The sequence below is a fragment of the Rhea pennata genome, chromosome 2 (assembly GCF_028389875.1).
Source record: "Rhea pennata isolate bPtePen1 chromosome 2, bPtePen1.pri, whole genome shotgun sequence".
Taxonomy (NCBI): Eukaryota; Metazoa; Chordata; class Aves; order Rheiformes; family Rheidae; genus Rhea; species Rhea pennata.
Window position 1 is genome coordinate 792,227 of NC_084664.1, and position 25,137 is coordinate 817,363.

Consider the following 25,137-nt stretch of genomic DNA (forward strand, 5'->3'; position numbering starts at 1 on the left):
CCTCCACCCCACGGCCCAGGGCACCAGCCTGCCTGCCTTCCAGCATTTTCTTTTCTTCCAGCTCGTCAGTAGTTACTTAGCTGATCAGTTAATGAACGTGTCTCTAGGATGTAAAGGGCAACACAGAGAGGCCAGGAATTTTCAGGCTCGCTGTATGCGCATGAGGCAAACTCCTGCCTCTCTGCGAACCCTGAGCAGTGCAAGAGCTGGAGCATTTCTGACAATCCCATGTCAGGACTGAGCATGAAACCAGCCTAGAGCAACCCCACTAGACATGGCCTCTGGATTTAAACAACAAAAAAACATTGGAATAAATGCGCTTTCTGTACCAGGGCCATCCAAGTGAGGCATGGGGGGAGGGAGGGGAGCAGTGTCAGCTGATCCCTGCACCTTACCTAAAAACCACTCTGGTCCCATGGGATGTGAGGAAGGTAGGGAGAGGGGACATGCAGCCAGGGACCACATCCTTTGCACCTGAGCCAGCATCGCAGCTGCGTGCCAGACCCACTCAGCTGACGTGGACACTTCAGGTCATGCATGCGTGCGGTGCAGCCCACGCCCTGGGGCCCCTTGGAGTCCCCGGCATCCCTGGGGTCTCTGGTTCTCTGAGACCTTGAGTCTCTGGAGTTCCTCAATCCTCAGGATCTCTTTGCTCCCGGGTCCCCGCGTTCCCCGTCTCCAGAGCTCCCAGGTTCCCGCGTTCCCGGCCCCTGAGTCCTGGCTCTCCTGGCTCCTGGGGACCCAGAGCCCCAGGCCCTGGTGTCCCCGCATCCCGGCTCCCGAGCCCCCGGGCTCCTCCGCTGCCGCTGCCGCGGGCCGCCCCTGCCGTTCCCCGCGCCGACAGCGGGTGTCGCGGCTCCGCTCCGGGAGCCCCGCGGCGGGCGCTGCCCCCGGCCCGGCCCGGCCCGGCTCGGCTCGGCTCGGCCCGCCCCGCGCCCGCCCCCGCCGCCCGCACTCCCGTCCCACAGGGCAGGTGAACTGGTGCCGGCGGGGTCCGCGGCAGCACAGGGTGGGGAAGCGGTGCCAGGCACGGACCGGCATCGGCACCGGCACCGGCACCGACACTGGGCGGGGACTGGGGGCCGGGCGGCTAACGGCGGCGCCGAGGCCAGCTGGGTGCGGGACACAGGACGGGTACCGGCGGCCAGGCGAGTGCGGGGACCGGCAGGTACCGGGGCCGGGCGGTACCGGGGCCAGCGGGGACCAGCGGGGACCAGCGGCTGTGGGGCGAGCTGGGGACCGGGCGAGTACCGGGAACTGGCAGGTACCGGAGTGGTGAGACCGGGGTGGTACCAGGGCTGGGCGGTACCAGGGCTAGGCGGTACCAGGCCAGCGGGGACCAGCAGCTGTGGGGCGAGCTGGGGACCAGGCGAGTACTGGGGACCGGCAGGTACCGGGGCGGTGAGACCGGGGTGGTACCAGGGCTGGGCGGTACCAGGGCTAGGCGGTATCGGGGCCAGCGGGGACCAGGGGCTGTGGGGCGAGCTGGGGACCAGGCGAGTACTGGGGACTGGCAGGTACCAGGGCGGTGAGACCGGGGTGGGTGTTTACTGAGGGCAGATACCGGATCAGGTACCAGGGCCAGGCAGGTGCTAGGGGCCAGGCAGGGGCCATGGGTTTGGCAGGTACCAGGAGCAGTGGGACTAGGGCAGGAAATGGAGCGAGTACTGGGGCTGGGTAGTCAGCAAGGCAGGTACTGGGGCCAGGTGGGCATCGGGGGTGGCGGGGCCAGGTAGGTAACCAGGGACCAGGTGGGTACCATGGGCAGCAGTGTAGGCACTGGGGCAGGTACTGGGTCTGGGCGGTCAGCTCTGGAAATGCAGCAGTGCATACGTGGCTGGGTCACATGCAGCTCCAAGACTGCTCGGTGGGGCAGCCACAGCTTTGCCTCCTCCTCCTCTGTGCCACTCGGCACAGTGTTCCTCTTTCAGTGCATTCCCTTCTTTTCTGTGAGAAAGAGGTTTGCGGAGGTCATCAGGTCACAGGAAATTTTGCCTCAGACCCTGCTGTGCCAGTCAAAGCTTGACTTGGCTCTCCAGTGCCGGGGCACAGTGGCAGGGCCTGAGCTGCCTGAGCTGGATGTGGAGCTGCTCATCCCTGCTGCAACAAGGGTTGCTGTGAAAGCAGGCAGGGTCTTAGGTCTCGTCTTCCGGGGACCTCTGCAAACATAAGGCACCTCATGGGGTCCCAGCCCCCCCTGCAGTGGGGCAGCAGCTGACCATAGGCTGAAAGCCACAGTCATTGGCCCCAGCCCATTCCCAAGACCCCCCAAGAAGGCCCAAGTCCTTTCTTGCATCGGGTTGGTGGATGATGGAAGAGGTTTGAGGGCAGGAGCTTGGGAGACTCATCAAGATGGGACTGAGGGTGTCAATTAGGAGCTGTTGCTGCAAAGTACGAGACAAAGCAACAGTGGGAAGACAGCAGAAAGAATGGATCTGAGCCCAAATGGGAGCAAGGCAACCTCTGGGACATGCCAAAAAGGAGAGAGGAGATGGGGAGAAGGAATACCATAGCTGACCTTGTGCCTGGAGTTTGACACCAAGAACCTTGGTAAAGACGTTTCCTGTGAAATCAGTCACTGCGTGATACTCTCCTCCCCAGATTCCTGCTGTCCAGTATCTGAGACTCAGCTGTGCTTCTCCACTTTGGGAGACCAAGAAGGAACGAGGCCGGATCAGGTGACTTTGAGAGCTGAGACTATGACATCCAGCCAAAAGGAAGAGGTGAAGGGTAACCTGCCAAACCAAATGCCTGATGCAAGTAATGAAGAGCAGCAGAGGCTGATTCAAGCTTCTGGGGACAACTTTTGTTCTTCCAACACCCCCATACGTGAGACAGAGCCAGACAGGCCAGTTAGAGATCCAAAGGGATCCCCTCAGGCAGTGCGGAAGGACAGTCCAGTGCAGCACAGTGTCTCATACACCTACACGCATGCTAACCAGGACACACTTCAACGGCTGAGGAAATGTAGCTATGAAGAGGAGGGCAGGGAGAAAGACAGGCCAAGTCTTTGCAAGGACCAAGAAGGAGAACAGCTAACTAAACCAAAGATGTGGAAGGTGGAAAACCCAGAATGGGAACAGGTCAGAAGTGAAAATCCTGAAGAACCACGTGAAGACCAAAGAGACAACACTGAAGAGCAGGAAGGGAACACAGAAGAAAAGTACAATAAAACACAACTGACAAAAAAGAAAGACAACCTGCAAGATAATGTGTCCGCAGGTCAAGGTGAGTTTATGCTTAATAACATATATTGATGTGGAACTGGGATCCAAGAGACACCAGAGCTTGATCTGATGTTCTACATGCTCCAGTCCTGGTGACACAAGGTTCTGCATGCATCTCACTGCCATAGATAGGAGATAAGGAGGGGCCATCATCATGTCCAGTGCTCCACAGCACCTGCATGGGGTCAGGACTTGGCTCTTCCAACAGCATGTGGTTTCTGTGCACGAAGGGGTGAGGCTGGCCCTGCTGTAACACTGCAGCATACTCTCAGAATTAGGATTAAAGTATTCTAGTGTTCGTCATCCCGTTGTAGATGGATGCTAAAGACAGCTGGCATTAGAGTCCAACTCCTTCCTATACAGTGTCATGGCCGAGTGGAAGTTTTTGCTTTCCGTACGTGCAGACTGTTCTTCATTAATCAGATGAAGAGGGGACCTGGGCTGCTCCAGGGTAAGGACAGAGCTCACACAGAAGGGAGGAGAGTGCAGAACCCCCTGACTGTCTGGCTCACAGTCCTCTGCACCTACCCCCTAGCACAGTGCATTTGAGATCCCTTTCTCTCAGCTACAGGGCATCATTTCTGGAGTGGGCACCCCATAGAGGAGGTGGAGACTCTAGGACTTCAAATACTAAATCATGGTTGACTCTCTTAACTGAAAACACAACGAGCTTTTCTGCAGATATCTAGCTTGCTCTAGGAACCACAGGTGAAATTCTGTGGCTGCGCTATAAAGGAGGTCAGCAGGATTTTGGTGGATGTGGCCATCAAGAGGGCATCAAGAGGGAGGGAGAATATGCTTTTACTGAACCACAGCTTTGGCAAATGTCGTAAGATGAAGGGGATAAAAATGAACCTCCATGTCCTCTTTGCATCAGTGTCAAGCTGAATCTTGTCAGGATGTTGCAATCCATCTTCTCACTAACTCATGGCCAGATAGGTTTATTTCTAGCAGTTTATTTTCTGTTTCTTTATTGCTACAGATACAGATTCCCCTTTCTGCTTCCCTGTTTATTTGCTGATTGTGAAAATGACCCAAGCTGATGGGAATCCATGGCCCTGGGGCAGGTGCAGACCCTGCAGAGGGACGCTTGGCCCTCGCCTCACACAGAGGGTTTGCACGGCTCCCATCCTGAGAGAGGATAGCTCAGTGCCTGCAGAACAAGTCTACGGGAACCCAGGACAGGACACCAGATAGAGAATCGGGTGCGCTCACGGTCTCTGACTTGTTTCCCACAGGCTCCAGCAGCAGGGAGCCGGAGGAGCTGCGCATCATCCTGGTGGGGAAGAGCGGAGTGGGGCGAAGTGCCACCGGGAACACCCTCCTGGGGCGGGTGGTCTTCAGGTCCTGCCTGATGGCCCAGCCCGTGACAATGACCTGTGCCCAGGCGAGCAGGATGTGGCGAGGCAAGCGGGTGGTGGTCCAGGACACCCCAGCCATTTTTGACAAGTTGCTTCAGGGTGAGCAGCTGGCTGAGGAGAAAAGGCGTTGCCTCGAGTTCTTCCAGCACCCCTGCGTCCTGGTGCTGGTGACCCAGCTGGGCCGGTACACAGAGGAGGACCAGAAGGCAGAGAAGGAGGTGCAGGAGCTTTTTGGGAGGGAGGCCATGAAGCACATGATGGTCCTGTTCACCCGGAAGGAAGACTTGGGGGATGGCTCCCTGCAAAAGTACGTCACGGGTACCAAAAACAGTGCTCTCCAGAGATTGACTAAGGCATGCAGGCAGCGATACTGTGCTGTGAACAACAACGAAACAGGGCCAGAACGGGATGCCCAGGCCGACGAGGTGCTGGAAATGGCTCTGGCAACAGCGCGTGGTGAGGAGGGCCAGGCGCACAGGCACAGGGCCTGTAGAGCAGAGGCATCCCCAGGATGTGGACAGGCTGTAAACACATTGCAGAAGCCACATCAAAGTGAGGAAATGCCTACGCAATCAACATGGGAGTATATTTTCTGTTGCAAAGCATGTATTTGAATTCCCACTAGGCTTACAACGAAATAAGGAACTTCCCATCACCCTGAGCAGGTTCACAGGAGCAGCACCCCCATACAGCTTGTGAGGCAGACCTGATCCTGATGTGAACAGCAGTCCACGATCTTCCCGTCTGCATGAGGCAGGAGCAGGGCTGGGGCCGGGGCGCCAGGGGAGCTGCCGTGGGGCCACCTTCACGTGCGGCCGGGCAGCACGCATTTCCCCTCGTTCCTCTCCATCACAGTCAAATGCCCCCTGCACAATCCTGTTAACAGCGGCAGCCGGAGCCCACACAACGCGTTTCTGCTCGCGGGTTCTCGCTGTCTGCATCCCTCGCACAGCAGCCACGGGCAAACTTGAACTGCGGGGGCTTTCCTGGGTTCTCTCACCACCCACGCACAGGGCCACAACGGTGATAACGTAACCTATGAAGTTGAAAAGTTTGTGCTGGTAGCATCACCATGCAGAGATTTCTCAGATCGCTCCTCTCCTGGGCACCCTCTCACGGTCTCCCGCCCTGCGCAGGGGTGCAGTTTCCTTCTCTTTAAACCGGTCCCTCGTAAACACTTTCCACCCCTTGCAGAGTGAGTCTGAAGGGTCTGGCACAGACGGTCTGCGGGAGCTGTGCTTACAGCTCCCCGTAAGCTCCAGTGCGATGGCCATGCAGCAAAAGGAACTGCGTACTGCAAAGTGCCTCCTCATCCTGGACTTGAGCATCCTGTTAAAATGCCCTGCGAAGGAAGCTTTTGTTATGTTATTAGTAGCGAAGTGAACAGTATGCTGTTTTAACAATTTTATCAAAGGCTGATTTAAAAAATCCTTTCTCCAGTTGATCTGTAATTTCTGGGGTGGGTCCTCTGCTAAAACCAGTTTTAAAAGTCCTGGCTATTTCAGAACACATTTTGTCTTTTAGATGCACGGCCCAGGCTCATTTGGATAATATGTCTATTGCTGTAAAGATGTGTGATGCCATCACTATGCTTGGAAAATCCTGCACGCCCACCAGACCCGCCTCCGCTGGAGATGCACCTCTGGCATGCTCACCTTACTTCTGCTAAAGCACTTTGCAGCTGGCTTGTGTAAGATGTCAAATATCCTGCTTTGTGAACCACCTCTGGCCACCTCGTTTCTGTTCAGATCACCCGTTCACCTTTTAGCTGCTTTAAAAAATCAGTTTATACCTCCAAAGCTCTCCACCTCCCCAGGAGCACAGTGAGTGCAATAGGTGTGTTCAACAGCATGCTGCTGGTCCCCAAATGTGAGGCCTCATGATGAGACTTGCAGGTTTAGCCCCCGGTCCTCAGCATCCCCAGCTCCCTCCCACCGAGCCGTGCCAGAACTCGTGCCGCAGGCCGGGATGGAGACGCTGGCTGAGAGCTCACTCAGCAGCGTGGACAACAGGACGTATCAGGCAAGGTGAGGCGACGTAAGCAGGCTTCTCTGGTGTCTGCCGAGCCCAGGGCGCTGCAGACGACAGCGCAGGCTGCCGGGAGCGGGCACCGAGCCCTCCCGGGCCCCGCGCGGTTTGTGCCTGCAGCGGTCGTCCCCATCATCTGCCCGCTCTGACCGGGGGGGGGGGGGTCACCTTCTAACAGCTGGACTCGTAAAATGGGCGCATGTCCGTGATGGAGCCAAGCGTCTTCCCGAGAGCACGCAGAGGGTCCAGCCCCGAGCGGGGACTGCCCGGGCCGAGGTCACCCTGCTCCAGAGCCGTGGCCAGGGTGAGGGACGCTGGGCCGAGAGAGCAGAGCCCGCGTCCCCGCAGAGCCCCAACGCGTGCCAGCGCTCCTCAGCGGGGTGTCCACGCCGGCAGCGCTCCGCCGGCCGGTCCGGCGTCGGGGCGTGTGGCCGAGGGCTGCACGGAGCGCGGCGGGGGGGGGGGGGGGACAGCCAGCCCCGTGTGCCCCCAGCCGCTGCGTGCGCTGGGGGGAGCAGTGGCCACGGAGAAGAGGCTGGGGGGGGGGGAGATGGACCCCAGCGAAGAGGAGGCGTAAGGGTGGGGGGGAGCACGCGCCAGCGGGATCTCGCCCAGCCTCGCACCGGGGACGAGTTCCCGGGTGATGCTGCGAGCACCACCTTGCAGCCCGCCTGCCCGGGCGCCCAGCCCTCGCTCCCGGCGCCGCAGGGGGCCGCGGGCACAGGGACGGTCCAGGAGGACACCTTTGGGTGGCAGCTCTCAGAGCGGCTGAGGGGTCCCAGGGGCGCAGCCCACCCTGAGCCAGCCTGTCCCAGCGCTGCAACGCGATGCCTGCGCCGAGGGGCTGGAAACTCCCCGTGCAAAGGGGAGGAGCGCAGAGACGAGGAGCCGGGGCCACCCCGAGGCACCGAACGCAGCGGTGGCCGGGCAGCACGCGTGGTTGGGTCTTCCTGGGTCGCAGCAGCGGCTGCTAGCCCTGACGTGGTTTCCTGCGGGCTCTGGCGACAGCAGCCGCAGCCCTGGTGGTCCTGGGGCTGCTCCACCTGAGAGCATCTCATCCACAAACCACTCTGGGACTGCCGCAGCCGGGTCCTTGCCCTGCCAGCACGTGCCCTGCTGCACAGCCCTGCGCCTCCCTTCGGTGTCCTTCCTCCCACAGCTGCAGCTCGTTCCAGTTCCACTTCCTGCAGAGCTAAACCGAAAGCAGCGCGGGGACTGGAGCCGTTTCTGCCCAGTGACGCCCCGCTCCCGGACTGGCCATGCCCAGCACCCGCCTGGGAGCTCAGCAGGGCTGCCGGGAGACCTTGCTCTCCCCCTCTGAAACAGGGTGCTCTACAGTGCCTGGACATACAGGTACGTGACGCTTTTTTTCACTTCTTTGCAGATGTGTGGACATTGTGTAAGGCAGGCTGTGGGGCTGGGCATTTTCCTGAGAAGCTCTTGGCTTCCAAGGAAGAAACACAGCGAAAAGACAGCTGTGGATCCTCCTGAAGCCTCCAGAAAAAAAGCCAATGAGCACAGCTGTGAAGAGCTTTAGGATGTCCTCCTGGAAACTGTTAGATGAAAGCTGTGCTGATCTGTAACCCTTTCAGGAACTCGTTTCACTCCAGAGCCCGGGGAACTGCAGAGAGCAGTGCTCAGAGGCATCACGCTGCTCCCCGCTTGCAGAGCAGTACTGCAAGCAGCCGGTGCCTGGGCAGGACAGGGATGTGGCATGTCTGTCCAGGGAGCTGGGAGTGGGGCAAGGAAGATCCTTGCTGACACCACACTGCTTTGCTGCCCCAGAGCCCCCTGCCCTTTGGCTCTCTTTGCTTGGTCATCCCTTTTCCACAGCTGGTGCTGCTGAGCTCTCTGCACTGCCCACCTCCTTGGCTGAGCTCTCCTGTCCCCATGGAGGAAAGGGTCCCACAAAAGCCATGTTCTTGTTAAGCCTAGACCATCTTGCACTCCAAGGGCGGAAATCAAACAGCCATTGCTTATTGAGAAAACAGGGCAATGACTGCTGTGTATCTGCGGTGGGAGCAGTGCTGGGAACAGAGCTCTCACGTGAAGCCCAACACTGCCTGGGAGCATGCCCACAAGCTACAGCCAAAGCCATGCCAAGGACCGTCGTGGTCCCTCCGGCACCAGGTGCCCACCAGCACCACTGAATTTCCTAGTCCGTAAGTGGACACGGCTCCTAACAAAGGACTGGGACCTGCCAGCCTCTCAGAGCCAGCTAGGGCCAGCTCCTGCCAACCTCCTCCCCATTGGGTCACACAGCGGGGTCACCTAGAGCATGTTGCACAGGACCCTGTCTGGAAGACTATGAATAACTCCATGGATACAGACTCCATAACCACTCTGGGCAACCTGTGCCAGTGCTCTGTCACCCTCACAGTAAAGAAGATCTTCCTTACGTTCACACAGAGCTTCCTGCATCTCAGTTTGTGCCCATTGCTTCTTATCCTGTCACTGGGCACCACTGAGAACAGTCCGGCCCCATCCCCTTGGCACCCTCCCTTCGGGTACTTATACGCATTGATAAGATCCCTGCTCAGTCTTCTCTTCTCCAGGCTGCCCAGTCCCAGCTCTCTCTCAGCCTCTGCACATAGGGGAGCTGCTCCAGTCCCTTCATCATCTTAGTGCCCTTTTGCTGGACTTGCTCTAGTAGCTCCATGTCTCTGTTGTACTGGGGAGCCCAGAACTGGACACAGGACTCGAGATAGGCCTCCCCAGGGCTGAGGAGAGGGGCAGGATCACCTCCCTTGACCTGCTGGCAACACTCTTCCCAATGCACCCCAGGAGACCATTGGCCTTCCTGGCCACAAGGGCACATTGCTGGCTCATGGTCAACTGGTCATCCACCAGCACTCCCAGGTCCTTCTCTGCAGAGCTGCTCTCCAGCAGGTCAGACCCCAGCTTGTACTGGTGTCTGGGGTTATTTCTTCCTCGGTTCAGGACCCTGCACTTGCCCTTGTTGAACCTCAGGAGGTTCCTCTCTGCCCAGCTCTCCAGCCTGCCCAGGTCTCTCTGAATGGCAGCACAGCCCTCAGGTGTATCAGCCACTCCTCCCAGCTTGGGATCATCAGCAAACTTGCTGAGGAGGCACTCTGTCCCCTCATCCAGGTCGTTGATGAAAAAGTTGAACAGGATGGGACCCAGTCCTGAGCCCTGGGGGACACCACTAGCCACAGGCCTGCAGCTAGACTCCACACCACTGATGACGACCCTCTGAGCTCTGCCTTTCAGCCAGTTCTCAATCCACCTCACTGTCCACTCATCTAATCCACACTTCCTGAGCTTCTCTAGGAGGATGTTATGGGAGACAGTGTCAAAGGTCTTGCTGAGGTCAAGGTACACAACGTCCACTGCTCTGCCCTCCTCTACTCAGCCAGTCAGTCCATCATAGAAGGCTATCAGGTTGATTAAGCAGGATTTCCCCTTGGTGAATCCATGCTGGCTACTCCTGATCACCTTCTTGTCTTTCATGTGCTTGGAAATGGTATCATCCATGACCTTTCCAGAAATGGAGGTGAAGCTGACGGGCCTGTAGTTCTCTGGGTCCTCCTACTTTCCCTTTTTGAAGACTGGAGTGACATTGGCTTTCTTCCAGTCCTCAGGCACCTCTCCAGTTCTCCATGACCTTTCAAAGATGATGGAGAGTGGCCTGGCAACAACATCCGCCAGCTCCCTCAGTACCCGTGGGTGCATCCCATCAGCGCCCATGGATTTGTGGGTGTCAAGTTTGCCTAAGTGATCCCTAATCTGATCCTCCTCAACCAAGGGAAAGTCTTCCAGACTTTCTCCAGACTTTCTCCAAACTTTCTCTCTTGTTTCCAGGCTCTGGGATTCCTGAGGGCTGTCCTTAGCAGTAAAGACTGAAGCAAGGAAGGCATTCAGTAACTACCTTCTCTGTATCCTTCATCACCAGGGTCCCCACCGCATTCAGCAGCAGGGCACATGCTTCCTAGTCTTCCTTTTGTCACTGATGTATTTAAAGAAGCTCTTCTTGCTGTCCTTGACATCTCTCGCCAGATTTAACTCCAAATGAGCCTTGGCCTTCCTAGTCCCATCCCTACACACTCAGATGATGCCCCTATATTCCTCCCAAGTGGTCTGTCCCTGCTTCCACCTTCTGTGTGCTTCCTTCTTCTGTTTGAGTTTTGCCAGGAGCTCCTTGTTCGTCCATGCAGGTCTGCTGCCCTCTTTGCTCAGCTTCTTGCTCATTGGGATGTACCATTCTTGAGCTTGGAGGAGGTGAACCTTAAATATCAATCAGCTCTCTTGGACCCCTATTCCTTCTAAGGCTCTATCCCATAGGATTCTTCCAAGTAGGTCCCTGAAGAGGCCAAATTTTTTTCTCCTGAAGTCTAGAGTTGTGATCTTATTTTCAGCCTGCTTCATCTTCCTCACGGGATCGTGAACTCCACCACCTATCTTACGCTCGCTGCAGCCAAGGCTGTGCCCCAATCTTCACATCTCCAACCAGCCTCTCTTGTTTTTAAGTACAAAGTCCAGCACCGCACCTCTCTTTATTGTCTCCGGTATCAGAAAGTTATAATTAACGTTCTCCAGGATCTTCCTGGATTGCATGTGCCTTGCTGCCTTGTCACTCCAACAGATACTGGGGTGATTAAAGTCTCTCATGAGAACTAGGGCCTGTGATCATGAGGTTACTTCCAGCTGTCTGTATAAGGTTTCATGTACTTCTTCCTTATCAGCTAGCCTGTAGCAAACACCCACGACAGTATTGCTCGATCAAGGACTGGTTTAGTTCAGTTGGTTAGAGTGTGGTGCTGCTAGTGCCAAGGTCGCGGGTTCGATCCCTGTATGGGCTATGCTGAGGGTTGGACTAGATGATCTCCAGAGGTCCCTTCCAACCTTACCATTCTATGACTGCATATCTATGACTGCACTCATGCTAGTCTTCCCCTTAATCCTTATTCATATGCTCTCAAACAGCCCATCATCCACCCCTAGACAGAGCTCCATATATGTCCCTGAATTTGTCCTCGGTTGTCCCAGCTCTTCATACTCCTCCAGGAAGCTGAGAACACTTCAGACAATGCTACTGCTCCCAGCCCTGCATGTCCTGATAAGCTTATCTGCAAACCAGACAGAGAAAAAAGAAATTATTTCAAAGAGAAAGTTTCATTTCTAATGCAGACTTTATCTTCTGCCTCTCAGACTTTCCTTTTTACCAATATGGATCCTGCAACTGCACTGTCATTTTCTCTCACTGGTTGCTCCCATTGGACCATTCGTCTCTCCATGTCCCCCTCTCTGCCAGGTCTGAGCCACTACTGTGGCCTGCAGGGCTCTTCTTGTGCTCCCATGTCACCAGCACCCACAGTCCCCAGGGACAAGCACTCTTTTCCCTCCTCCTTTAACAGGGACAGACTGCCTTCAGCACTGGGAGCTCAGCATCATGCTAAAAGCCATTGCTCTTTCCACTGTTACACGAAGACAGGTGTCCTGAACAATTTAAGCAGAGTGGAGAGATACTAAAGCCTGGAAGGAAATCTCTTGGCCTGCATGTGTGTTTAGTGTTGTTCTGCCTATGCAATCTGTAATGAATCTCCAGCACCACCCTTTTCCACAGGCAGTCCAGCAAAACATGACCCAAAACCTCCCGCAACAGGATGAAGAGGCGTGGCACGGTAAGGGAACAAGTGCAAGTTACTGTCTTTTGCTATAATCCTCTCACAGCTGGGAGGTCCTATTTCCTTGCATGACCAAAGGAAATGCCAGAGGCCCCAGGGTTTGCTGGACAATTTCTTGATCAGTGGGATTTTTGTGTACAGCCCCCCAGGACTCTGAATCACCTGTGGAGGTAACTGTCCCTGCACTGACTGAGGAAAAAGTCTAGTGACAGTTTATTTTGCTTTCTAGCTCACAGGGGCTGCACAGAGTTGATGGGAATCCGGTCTCTGTGTCTCTGCAGAGATCTGCAGCCTCAAGGTACTTGCAGGGCTTAGGTGCAAGACCTCTCCATTTGGGTGTGAGGCTGTTTGGAGACGAGCAGCAATGCAGCCTGCCGCCTGGCCTCAGCTTAGGGGCTGCAGCAAACTAGCCCTGGGAATTGGCGTTGCGCATTGCTCTCAGTTCTAGGTTGCTGGTGGGACACCTCTGAGCCCTGCCCCTCAGGACAGCACATGCTCGCGACAGCATCCCCAGCACAGGGGCACCCACCTGCCACCCCTGCCCCCTGCCCCCGCTGTTTTGCAATGGCCAGAGCAGAATCTCTGGTGCTTCTTTTGTCTCTGCTTTGTCTGAGGTATCTTTACAACTTCTGCTCTGCATAGGTTTGTACAAAGACAAGCGAGCGGAGGAGACAGAGCTGAGACTGGTGCTCGTTGGTAAAACTGGAAGTGGGAGAAGCGCGACAGGAAACACTATCCTCAGGAGGAGGGCATTTGAGTCGCAGCTGGCGGTGCGGGCAGTGACACAGAGGTGCACAAGCGCGAGCACCGTCTGGCAGGGCAAGAGGATCGTGGTCACCGACACGCCTGCCATTTTTGACACAGAGAGGTACAGCACGGAGTCCTACCAAGAGATTGCACGCTGCCTGCTGCTGTCTGCACCAGGTCCCCATGTGCTGGTGCTGGTGACCCAGCTGGGCCGATACACAGAGGAGGATAAGGTTGCTGTAGCGAAAGTCTGCCTCATCTTTGGGCAGGACGTCATGAAGCACACGATCGTCCTCTTCACCCGGAAGGAAGACTTGGGCACCAGCTCCTTACATGACTATGTGATGGGCACTGACAACACAGCTCTCCAGAAACTGATTCAGTCCTGCAGGGGCCAGTACTGTGCTTTTAACAACAGGGCAACTGGAGCAGAGCAGGATGCCCAGGTCAGAGACCTGCTAGAGCTCACTCAGACGGTGGTGAAGAGGAATAAAAATTCCTATTACACAAGCGAACTCTATTCCAAGGCCTTGTTGGTCCTCAGAGGGAAGGAGAGAGATTTTGAAGAAAAATGCAGTGTCTTTGGAAGGAAAGTGGAAGAACAGCTCCAGAAAGACCAACGGAGAGCATGTTGCCGTTGCGTGGTGCGCAAGGTGGCAAGACCAGCGTACAGCATTTTATGCACAGTTTGTCATTGCATATTTACAGCGATTATGTGGATGGCACGTTTTCTACGTCGGGTGTTTCGATGGGTGAGTGGGGAGGTTGTATCACTGTATACTCACTTCTTCGGTTAGCACTGCATGAGTTTATATTGTCTTACTTTTTCCCTAGCAATTCATAGATTCAGAGAATCAGAAAGGTTGGAAGGGACCTCTGGAGATCATCTAGTCCAACCTCCCTGCTCAGCAGGGTCACCTAGAGCGTGTCAGACAGGGTTGCATCCAGGTGGGCCTTGAAGATCTCCAGAGAAGGAGACTCCACAACCTCTCTGGGCAACCTGTTCCAGTGCTCTGTCACTCTCACAGGGAAGAAATTCCCCCTCACGGTCAGGCAGAACTTGCTGTGCTTCATTTACAGATCCCATTGCCCATTGCCTCTTGGCCTGTCACACGGGGCAACTGGAAAGAGTTTGGCCCCGTCCCCTTGACACCCTCCCTTCAGGTACCTGTACACATTGATAAGATGTCTCAAGACATCAAGACATCAAGACATCAAGACTGATGCCTCAGTCTTCCCTTCTCCAGGCTAACCAGGCCCAGCTCTCACAGCCATTCCTCACAGGGCAGGTGCTGCAGCCCTCTGATCATCTTCGTAGCTCCATGTCTCTGTTGTACTGGGGAGCCCAGAACTGGACACAGGACTCGAGGCCTCCCCCGGGCTGAGTAGAGGGGCAGGATCACCTCCCTCCACCTGCTGGCAACACTCTTCCCAATGCACCCCAGGAGACCATTGGCCTTCCTGGCCACAAGGGCACATTGCTGGCTCATGGTCAACCTGTCGTCCACCAGCACTCCCAGGTCCTTCTCTGCAGAGCTGCTCTCCAGCAGGTCAGCCCCCAGCTTGTACTGGTGCCTGGGGTTATTTCTCCCTAGGTGCAGGACTCTGCACTTGCCCTTGTTGAACCTCAGGAGGTTCCTCTCTGCCCAGCTCTCCAGCCTGTCCAGGTCCCTCTGAATGGCAGCACAGCCCTCAGGTGTGTCAGCCACTCCCCCCAGCTTGGTATCGTCAGCAGACTTGCTGAGGAGGCACTCAGTCCCCTCATCCAGGTCTTGGATGAAGAAGTTGAACAGGATGGGACCCAGTACTGAGCCCTGGGGGACGCCACTGGCTAAAGGCCTCCAACTAGACTCTACATCACTGATGACGACCCTCTGAGCTCTGCCTTTCAGCCAGTTCTCAATCCACCTCACTGTCCACTCATCTAACCCACACTTCCTGAGCTTCTCTAGGAGGATGTTAAGGGGAGACAGTATCAAAGGCCTTGCTGAAGTCAAGGTACACAACGTCCACTGCCCTCCCTTCATCTACCCAGCCTGTCATTCCATCATAGAAGGCTGTCAGATTGGTTAAGCAGGATTTCCCCTTGGTGAATCCATGCTGCCTACTCCTGATCACCTTCTTCTCCTCCATATGTCTGGAGATGACACCCAGAATGAGCTGTTCCATCACCTTTGCACCACGTTGCTTAATAACACAGTTGCTTTTCATTTTGATGCTATTACAGTCTTTGCTCTGTGCTGTGCCCCAAGCCTCTGTTGGAATAAAACAAATGTACAAAGTGAGAGGCTACTGACTCATTTGTATTTGCTTTCTAGTGAGGGACATTGTAGTGTCAATGAAGGAGTGAAAGAATGTGTATAAATGTGCAGGACCAGTCCAATAGCAGCATATCCTCTAAATGTCCCTGTACGCAGACACTGGACTTTTCAGAGCAGCGCTGGTTTCTGCAAGCAGATCAAGCAGAGCTGTCTCCTGCTTTGCTTTGGCAGCTCCAGGAGTTCCTCTATGACTGATTGCAGGAAAGGGAAGAGAGAACCAGAACACAGAGGTGGGTGACCTAGACGTGAGCAGGCCTGTGACATGAGGCAGCAGCCAAGAACTAAACCCCCGTGGTGCATGGAGATCATGGCAAGGCAAGCACCGAGTGGGATTAAGGTTTGTATCACAGCAGGTTTGAAACTTAATACCACTGTGGCACGTTTAGGGAAGATGCAAGCAAGCTGCAGAGCTGCAAAGCTACTGGCACTCAAGCCTAGAGATACGGTGACAGCATTTCATCTGCCAAGGCAAACAACCCTATCCAAATTGTGGAAGCTGCTGTGCACCAGCAAGCTCTGTGCTGGTAGCTGCACGGCACTGCCTGAGGAGAGGGAAGGTCTGGATCCTGCTCTTTTCCTCAGGACCTCTCTCTGCCTTGCAGCGAAGAGTTCCCAGAGGGTCTCTTCTCCTCATGCATACTGTGTGGTCTGTCAAATGCAGTCACTGCATTGGAGAAAGCCCAGAGAACAGCCCCTGCTGTGCCCTCCTTGGTTTTGCACAGATCCAGCAATGGGCAAGGGGAAGAAGAGACAGGGTTCTGCCCTGTATGGCAAGGCTGGGAGTCCAAGTCCAAGGTGCAGCAGTGCTGGAGGTGCCAGAGCAGCTCAGGCTCTCCCTTATCAGTGTGGAGGTACAGCCGCAGGCCTTTCCTGGCCTCTCTCACTTGTTTGCTCTGCACCAATGTGTGAGCTGATGTGCTCACAGACACCCTGGTGGAACAGACACGATCTGTGGGATCTGTAAAGCTCTGGTCCCTCAAAATACTTTCAGTTGTCCATACAGTGGGAATGCCATCAGGGCTGTCCTCAGGTGTCTCAGACATCCCTGTGGGACATGTAGCTGTGGCACTGGCCCAACAGGCACATCTTCCTTGCTGGAGTAGAGTGTGGCCACCAGCCAGGGAACCCCAGAGCACCTACCTCAGGAAAACTGTGGCTTCTCCACAGTGCACTCATGGACAGCAGCATTCAGCCGGTCAGACAGTTGTGGTCAGTCCATACCAGTGATCAGGTCACTTCTCAGTGACACTTCCCCAGACAGCACACCACCTGCAAATTCATATCCTTTCTCATCAGCCAAGATAAACACCAGAGCTGTGCCTCAACCAGCAGGAAACTGAAGGGTCTTTTCCTGGCCGGAAGGTCAGCAAAGGAGAACAGGAAATGGAAATGCAGCCAGAACCTGGGAGATTGTGCTCAGTGTAAATGTTCAAGGGCAGTTCTTCCTTCCTGCCCTCTCATGTGATGAAGCCTGGGTGTCAAGGCACAGGGAAGCCTTCCTCCGTACTCAGGACACTGGCTCTCCCAACACAATGTCCATGGACACCTTGCTGGCCTCCAGCTGGCTCTCCTCAGCACCCTCATGGATGTCAGACTGAGCTGCAACTCCCTCGCTGTACAGTACCACCTACCCCAGGACCTACCCATCCCCAGTATTGGGGGAAGTCCTGTCCTCTCATAGGATCAGGGCACAGAGATAGGAATCCAGCCCATGGAGGCCGGCCCCCAAAGAAGGGAAGAAAGTCCTGGAGGTACCAGTATGGGTGGTGAGAGGACCACTGGCTGGAGTGGCTGAGGAGCATGTCACAGCCTCTCTGGAACTGGAAAAGGGATAGGACAAACTGCAGGGTCCCCTTACTGTCAGTGGGCTGAGCATATCTTGCTCCATCCAGAGCAGGCTTGGTGGGATGATATTTGAGATCCACAAACTGCAGGGTCAGTTGGGCACATCTTAGTTGTGTTGTCACAGCAGTAGCCTGCTTTGGGAAGTCCTCCACAGACTGATGAAGAGAGAGGGTGGAGGACATCACAGACACAGAGTGGTTAACCCAGATGTCAACTGGGACAGGGACCAGGGAAAGGAGGAGTGCACAATGAGAAATCCTGTGCTCCCTAGTGTCTTCCAGGTTCTTGTAAACTGGTGTTTTCAGGGAATTTCAGTTAAATTCTAGCCAAGCCCCAGGAAGGCCAAGGTAAATACTGACATTTCACTAGTTAGCTTAACAAAAAGCCTCTGTCCTGTTACTGGCAGTGGTGATGCTGCATTTTCTGGGCTGCAAAGCGATGTGGTGTAGACAGTATCAGTCACAGAAGAACATACATCCATGAGTCCAAGGCTCAATGACACTGCTCTGTCCCAAGGGCACAGACCCTCCCAGACCTTGAGACAGAGGCCCTAGGTTGCTCACGCCTGGAGCACCAGACCCTTGCTCGACTGGCATGGTCGCTGGGGCAGCTGGTTACATGGATGCTGGAGCACCTGGAGCCAAGCTGGGCAGTGCAAGAGAGCTTTGCTTTGCCCATAGCACCAAGCTATTCCCTGCATCATGACCTTTCACAACCAGAATTCCAGTCCTCCAGAGCTTCCTAAGTAACCTAAAAGGTAACTGAATAACCGCCTTTGCATTTTTTTTCTGCTGTCTGCTCATGCTGCTTGCTAACCCAAGGCTCTGATATACTGGTGTAAGGTTTGCTCGCTTTGGATCTGTCTGGGGAGGTCCTGGAGACCAGGAGAGCAGCGGGTTAGAGCTCAGGGACTGAAAGTGTGTGTGCAGGCACCTCAGGAATGGGAGCTGCCTTGAACAGGATATGGGCATGCACTAGGTGCTCAAGCTGTCCAAGGTATGCGCCCTATGCAGAGGAAGATGGGCACCATAGATGTCTAGGGACATGTGAAAATGGCCACATCCTGGAGGCAGGTGCCCAATGGGTAGGGTAAGGAGGGGAAACAAAAGGTAAGATAGACTGGTCACACCTAGCTGGGTAGGAAGTGGGTGGAAAATACCCCCAGACTGCAGAACTTACTAATTTTATTCTTGTTTTACAATATCTGAAACCCCAGAAAGTTTTCACAGGAAGAAGCCTATGTCAAGTGAAACGTCTATCTCATCAATAACAACATCTCCAGATTCCAGTTTCAACTGTGCAGAGAACTCTTTAGGCAGCCTGAGGTCTCTTGCTCTTATTCACACCTCCATAATTTCCTGTAACGCTGAACAACAAGACTTCTCACTATTTCCGTTTGTTTATGTGCTTCAGGTACCATAAGGGTAAACCACATCCTGCTGTAGAAGCTCAACATCTCTCTTCTCACAAGCAAAGAGAGACTCTGCACATTGTATGCAAGGCCCCAGCTGGCATAAAGGGTGGTGGGGTCACAAGACTGAGGAGCTGAGAAAATACAAGAGACTGCAAACAGAAAGAGGGCAGACAGCAGCCGTCAAAGGAGCTGGAGAAACCCAGCAAAGTGCCCTGAGCAGTGTCCAGCGCCTCTCCTGTAAAGCACATCTCCTCCTGCACGCAGGAGACGAGAGTCACCGCAGGAAACGTCGCACTGTGAACAGTTGCGAAGCCAAGGCTGCCTGTGACGCGCCAACAGAGGAGAGAACCTTTCAGATTCGGGGATTAGTCAAGATGAACTCACAAGATCATCATTTGTCAGGTATAAGAATGTATTAGAGCTAAGTACTCTATTCCCACGATGGACAACACTAAGCAATCAACATTAAGGCAATCTACAAGCATAATAAAGCTAAAAAGTGTAGTAAAATATTTACAGTAAGATAATTGATGTTTTCCCTGGCAGGTAGCACCAGGGGCATCCAGGTGCTGATGGGTGGGCTGTTGGGTCCACAGGCCAGCTCATGGTGAGTCCATGTCCACGCAGAGGTATGTGGCTTACCTTCTCTTATCTTTCCTGGGCTTAGTTCATTTTCTGCTTAAACAGTGCCAGACACAGTCACACAAGGAATAGATGGCCTCAGTCCATAACAGTATGGCTGGGGCCACGATGGCTTCTTGGAGCAGCAGGAGACAAGCAGCAGCCCCGAGGTGAAAAGGTGTGGGGGCCATAGTCACCCCCATAAGAGACTCCACAGCTAGATCCAAGAACCGGTAACCTTGAGACCGGGCCTTCCCTGAGCGCAGCGCGTGGGCCTGAAGGCACCGTTCAGGAAGGCTGCTGTACACCTGAGCACGATGCTGAAACCCTCGTTTGCCCAGGCCTACGGGGCGATCATCCTGGAGCAGCAAGTTTCCTCCAGGAGTTGCCCAGACCTTGGCACCACGGCCCCGAGGAGCCCAGCCCCTGCTGAAACCACAGACCCTCCAGCTTCTCCCCTTTCAGCCCTCGGGGTCTCGGCACTGGGTGTTGCTACCCAGCCCTCTGCACAGCTGTCCCAGTAGGTCATCTCACCCACGGTACGTCGGCCTTGGGAGAGCGGGGAGCAGCAGAGATGACGGAAGGGAGTAGGAAAACAAGCTCCGGAGCATGGCCCGCCCGGGAAGCGATGGAGACCGCCTTGGTGAGCGCTGCTGTGCTGTGGGACCAGACAGCCACGGCGGGCAGGGCAAGAGGGCTCCTGCCTCTGCCCTCCCGTGGGGCTGCAGTCTACCGCGGTGTCAGAGACACGCCAGCAACGCACGAGCTTCCTCAGGCTGCCCCACGCCCGCGGAGAGCGTGAGAGCGGCCGCGGGGAAACGGGCATTCGGGAGCACAGGGGCCTCCTAGCACCAGGCCAGCTCCCGCGGGTTTCGTGCGCACAGCAGTTTCGTTTCTGCAATCTAGTAAGAGCCACAGCATTCTTGCCGATCAGCACGGCGTTCTCTAGGACAGCGGCAATCAGCCAAGCACCAGGTTACAAGTCTCTGCTGATCCTGGGTGGTAGTGGGGGGGTCCCTCCTTCTGGTGCAGAGTGGGCTGACACGGCTCTGCTGCGCACAAACCGCGCGGGGCGGAGAAGGGACCCTCACCCTCACCCTGCCGGAGCCCCACGCCGCGCTGAGCGCAGGAACGACACGCCTGGGCGCCGCGCGGGCTCCTTCTGCCCTGCACGGAAACGTCCAGGGCTGGTCCGCTCCCCCGCGGGCTGCCGGCTCTGCGTCACCCCCCTCCGCCGCCACCCCACCGCTCCCCGTCCCTTGGGGGAATGGGACCACGAACAGAAACAAGGGAGGTTCTGCAAATCACACTTGAAATCTCTCTTCTTCCAGGCTTCCCACCTAACTGGACTCATTATGGCAGAAGGAATGCCCTCAGGTGAGCTTTTTACCTGGTGATCTTAGCAGGCCAAAGGCTGACTCTGCTTCTCTTTGAATTCATTTCGGTGCATTGCTGGTAAACGTAAAGCCAGGTTTGCATTTACAACTCTGCTTTCCACCCATGTGCAATTCACATGCAAAGAGGAAAACTTCAGCATCTGGGATGATGTTTCTGGGAACAGCACAGGCTCAAGGATTTCCTGAGATTGCCTCACACCCTCCCACCTCTAGCACTGTGTGGCCTGAGAGCAGGGACAGATGGGGTAGCTGTTGTCCAGTCACTGCAACCTGACACCATGTAGGGTGTCTGGGGTATATGCTCCGAAACCCAGTCATTTTTGTGCCTGTTTCATGGAGCCCATAGGCTGTTCTAGTGCAGTGCCCAGCTCATGCTGAGAGGAAGCAAAATTCCTCTCACACTGACGCTTGGGGATGTGACCAAACTGGGGCCACGCAGCAGCAGGAAGGGGACCTGGTGCTGCGTGAACTGCTGCACGTATGCTGCTGAGCATATGATTTCTTGGAAGAGCCAGTGGCTTAGCATAATTCACCTCAGCCTGCCCTTTCGTTTCTGCTGCGAGCTCCCTGAGTGCGGAGCAGCTGCAGGACACACTTTTGCTTGCACTTTCTACTCTCGGGAGGAGACTGGGCGTTGCTCAGCCTGGGGCTGCAGAGGCCCTTTGAGGAAGCCCTGACCTGAGCTCTTCTGGGGCCCGTTTTCTGCTAATGGCCCTTCGGGGTGCCTGCTCAGGCTGTGGGGACGTGGGCTGCCCACAGCACGGGCTCCGGGCTGGAGGGGAGGCAGGAGCCAGCTGAGAGGCCGGTTGGTGCTTCCTCACGTTCCTGGGGTGTCACACCAATGACTGGCTAATGCCAAACCCAGAAGAGCTCCAGGGCAGAGTCCTGGCTCGGACCTAGCAGGCAAAGGCTCCCAGCGTGGGGAGGGCCTCCTGGGGCATGCTGCCCTGGCCCCCGACCTGTGCTGGCAGCACAGGGGTTCAGCTCACCGGCAGCCTTGGAGCGCAGCACCGTGCACAGCTCAGGCCCTGGGCTGGGGAGGGCCGTGGGACAGACCCGTGGGGTGTCCAGACCACGCAAGCGGCCCCAGCGCCAGCGCGGTGGGACCGTCACGCACAGCCAGGGCTCTGCCTGGCTGCCCCCGGCGCTGCGGCTGCTCCCCTGGCTCGGGCAGTGCTGAGCTGTAGCTGCTGTCGCATGTCGGGCCCCTGGAAGAGACGCGGACTGGCTGGCCGCAAGCGCGGAGCACCGCACCGGGAATGTGGCCTGGGCCCAGCTGGCGCTGCGAGAGGGCTCTGCGCAGCCCGCTCCTTTCCAGCCCTGGTTTCCTTTTCCCTTTTTCTTCCCCTCTTCTTCCCCCCGCCCCCCGCCCCCCTTCCAGGGAGTCTTTCAATGAGGACAGCTTTCGTTTGGGTTTTGGTTCCTTCCAGAGCATGAACTTTCCTTGTTGGTAGGGCTGGATTGATAGGCAGGGTCAGCTGGGGCTGAGCAAGCCCTGTTTCGCCTGCCTGGACATGGTTGCAGCCCTTGTCCTGTCCCCCGTCTTGCCAAGGAGGGATGTGAGGGAGCTTTTTCTGCTCAGCATGGACAGCTCTGCCTGACGGCGTGGCAGGGCACCAGCCCCGGCGTGCAGCTCGCAGGGAGGGCTGTCTGTGACAGCACGGGGCTGTGGGCCTTAGACCTGTGTCTCTGATTGCTCCTCCAGGGCCTGAGCTGAGAATCCTGCTTGTGGGTAAAACTGGCAGTGGGAAAAGTGCGACGGGAAACACCATCCTTGGTTATAGTGCTTTCCCTTCCAAAGTAGCAGCGCACTCTGTAACAAAGGACTACAGCAGAGCTGAGGGAGATTTCAAGGGAAGAAAAGTTATTGTTTTTGACACTCCTGGCCTTTTTGACTCCAAGAAATCTAATGAAGCCACCGCCAAGGAGATTAAAAAGGCAGTTCACTCCCTCTCCTCAGGGGTCCACGCCATTCTTCTGGTGGTGCAGCTGGGCCGAATCAGTAAAGAAGAGATAGAAGTAGCAGAATACGTAACAAAAATTCTGCATACTGAAGCACAGCGTTACACAGTCCTCGTATTCACCCGAGCAGAAGAGCTTCAGAAGCCAGAAGATATCAAGAGTTTCGTAGAAAGCAGTGAGTTTCTTAATGGGCTGTCAGCAAAATGTGGATGCCGGTACACTGCTTTCAACAACAGGGCAGAAGGAGAGCTAAAGGATAAGCAGGTTTCAACGTTGATTACTATGATCGATACCATGGTAGAGGGTAACTGTATCGCTCCGTGCTACACACCAGAAATGCTGGAGAAAGACGCACGGTCGTTCTTTGGAAAGTTTTGCACTATACTTTAGCTGGTAAGGCTCTGTTGGACAGGAAACTTCTTTGCTGTGCCTTTCCTACTGCCCTCTGAAGCTCCAGTTTCTCCTCCCTTTCCTGATGTTACTTTCTATCCCCGTCAAAGTCGTACTTGGACGTTTTCCTGTGACCTTTGAGTCTCATTTCCTCATTGGCTCCAGGAGTGCAACAAGCGTGAGATGAAATGCAATTTCCCTCTGCTGCTCTCTGTCTGCATGTTCACCTTGTTAGACTGTTGGACTAAAGCTGTCTAGAGTTAGTCGCTTAGTGTTCCTTACGTAGCATTAGTAGCTAAGTTGGCTGAAGCTTTAGGCCTAAGCTGTGACCTTGCTTTTGTAAAAGTAGAGCCAGACAACTATGCAAGAAAAGTTACCACAAAGACTGGTTCCCAGGGCCACGAAGGGAGCAAAAGATCCATCAACAGCTATGCGGAAGTGCGATAAGAAGTAAAGGACACACCTGGAAACTACAGAAAGGAGCAACCAGGAGCTGGAAGAGCCTGAACTCCAATATCGCCGTTGGTTCTGACCTGTCACGTGAAGGGGGGAGGATTTAGCTCGTAAGGGTGTAACTGCCCAGGGGTCTCTTTGCCCCTCTTTGGAGGCACCCAGCTCGAGCTGAAATTGCTGCCCGCGTGTCATTAAAACTTATTTCACTCTGATTTAGCTTTGAACTTCTGTCTCAGCGGGAACCTAGGGGCCGACCCTGTTGCGGTGGCCAGCGAGCCTCGTCTTCCACAACACACCTTGCTCTGTGAGCAGCTGTCGTGTTGGGGGACCGGAGATGTTTGCTCACTGGCCGAACACTAGGTTGGCTGGCTTTCAGCACCCTCGCAACGATGTTCCCCTTACGAGGTCTCAGAACACGAGCGAGCTAAAATGAAGGGAAACATCTGATCTGGAGGTCTCCGAAATACATGCACAGGCTTGCCTGAAGTTGCGCATCTGAAGGGTACCTGTGCACAGGGGAGGTGCACCCCCAGAGGCAGGTCCGGCACCCCCAGAGGCAGGTCCGGCACCCCAGAGGCAGGTTCGGCACCCCCAGAGGCAGGTCCGGCACCCCAGAGGCAGGTCTGGCACCCCCAGAGGCAGGTCCGGCACCCCCAGAGGCAGGTCCGGCACCCCAGAGGCAGGTCCGGCACCCCCAGAGGCAGGTCCAGCACCCCAGAGGCAGGTCCGGCACCCCAGAGGCAGGTCCAGCACCCCAGAGGCAGGTCCGGCACCCCCGGAGGCAGGTTCGGCACCCCCAGAGGCAGGTTCGGCACCCCCAGAGGCAGGTCCGGCACCCCCAGAGGCAGGTCCAGCACCCCAGAGGCAGGTCTGGCACCCCCAGAGGCAGGTCCGGCACCCCCAGAGGCAGGTCCAGCACCCCAGAGGCAGGTCTGGCACCCCCAGAGGCAGGTTCGGCACCCCCAGAGGCAGGTCCGGCACCCCAGAGGCAGGTCCGGCACCCCCAGAGGCAGGTTCGGCACCCCCAGAGGCAGGTCCAGCACCCCAGAGGCAGGTTCGGCACCCCCAGAGGCAGGTCCGGCACCCCAGAGGCAGGTCCAGCACCCCAGAGGCAGGTCCGGCACCCCAGAGGCAGGTCCGGCACCCCCAGAGGCAGGTCCAGCACCCCAGAGGCAGGTCCGGCACCCCAGAGGCAGGTCCAGCACCCCAGAGGCAGGTTCGGCACCCCCAGAGGCAGGTCCGGCACCCCAGAGGCAGGTCCGGCACCCCAGAGGCAGGTCCGGCACCCCCAGAGGCAGGTTTGGCACCCCAGAGGCAGGTCCGGCACCCCCAGAGGCAGGTCCGGCACCCCAGAGGCAGGTCCAGCACCCCAGAGGCAGGTCCGGCACCCCAGAGGCAGGTCCGGCACCCCCAGAGGCAGGTCCAGCACCCCAGAGGCAGGTCCGGCACCCCCAGAGGCAGGTCCGGCACCCCAGAGGCAGGTTCGGCACCCCCAGAGGCAGGTCCGGCACCTCAGAGGCAGGTCCAGCACCCCAGAGGCAGGTCCGGCACCCCAGAGGCAGGTCCAGCACCCCAGAGGCAGGTTCGGCACCCCCAGAGGCAGGTCCGGCACCCCCGGAGGCAGGTCCAGCACCCCCAGAGGCAGGTCCGGCACCCCCAGAGGCAGGTCTGGCACCCCCAGAGGCAGGTCCGGCACCCCCAGAGGCAGGTCCAGCACCCCAGAGGC

At 56.3% G+C, this 25,137-nt stretch overlaps 1 protein-coding gene across 1 annotated transcript; it reads left to right on the forward strand.

Moving 5' to 3' along the window:
• Window positions 1-972: 972 nt before the first annotated feature.
• On the forward strand, window positions 973-23,623 carry LOC134137621 (uncharacterized). The gene is made up of 10 exons (XM_062570837.1): window positions 973-3,228; window positions 4,466-5,194; window positions 6,484-6,615; window positions 7,776-7,969; window positions 12,201-12,258; window positions 12,904-13,800; window positions 19,185-19,195; window positions 19,476-19,580; window positions 20,541-20,586; window positions 22,312-23,623. Exons 1-10 carry the CDS (start codon window positions 2,700-2,702, stop codon window positions 22,956-22,958), a joined length of 3,348 nt encoding a protein of 1,115 aa, XP_062426821.1. The 5' UTR covers window positions 973-2,699; the 3' UTR covers window positions 22,959-23,623.
• Window positions 23,624-25,137: the final 1,514 nt, after the last annotated feature.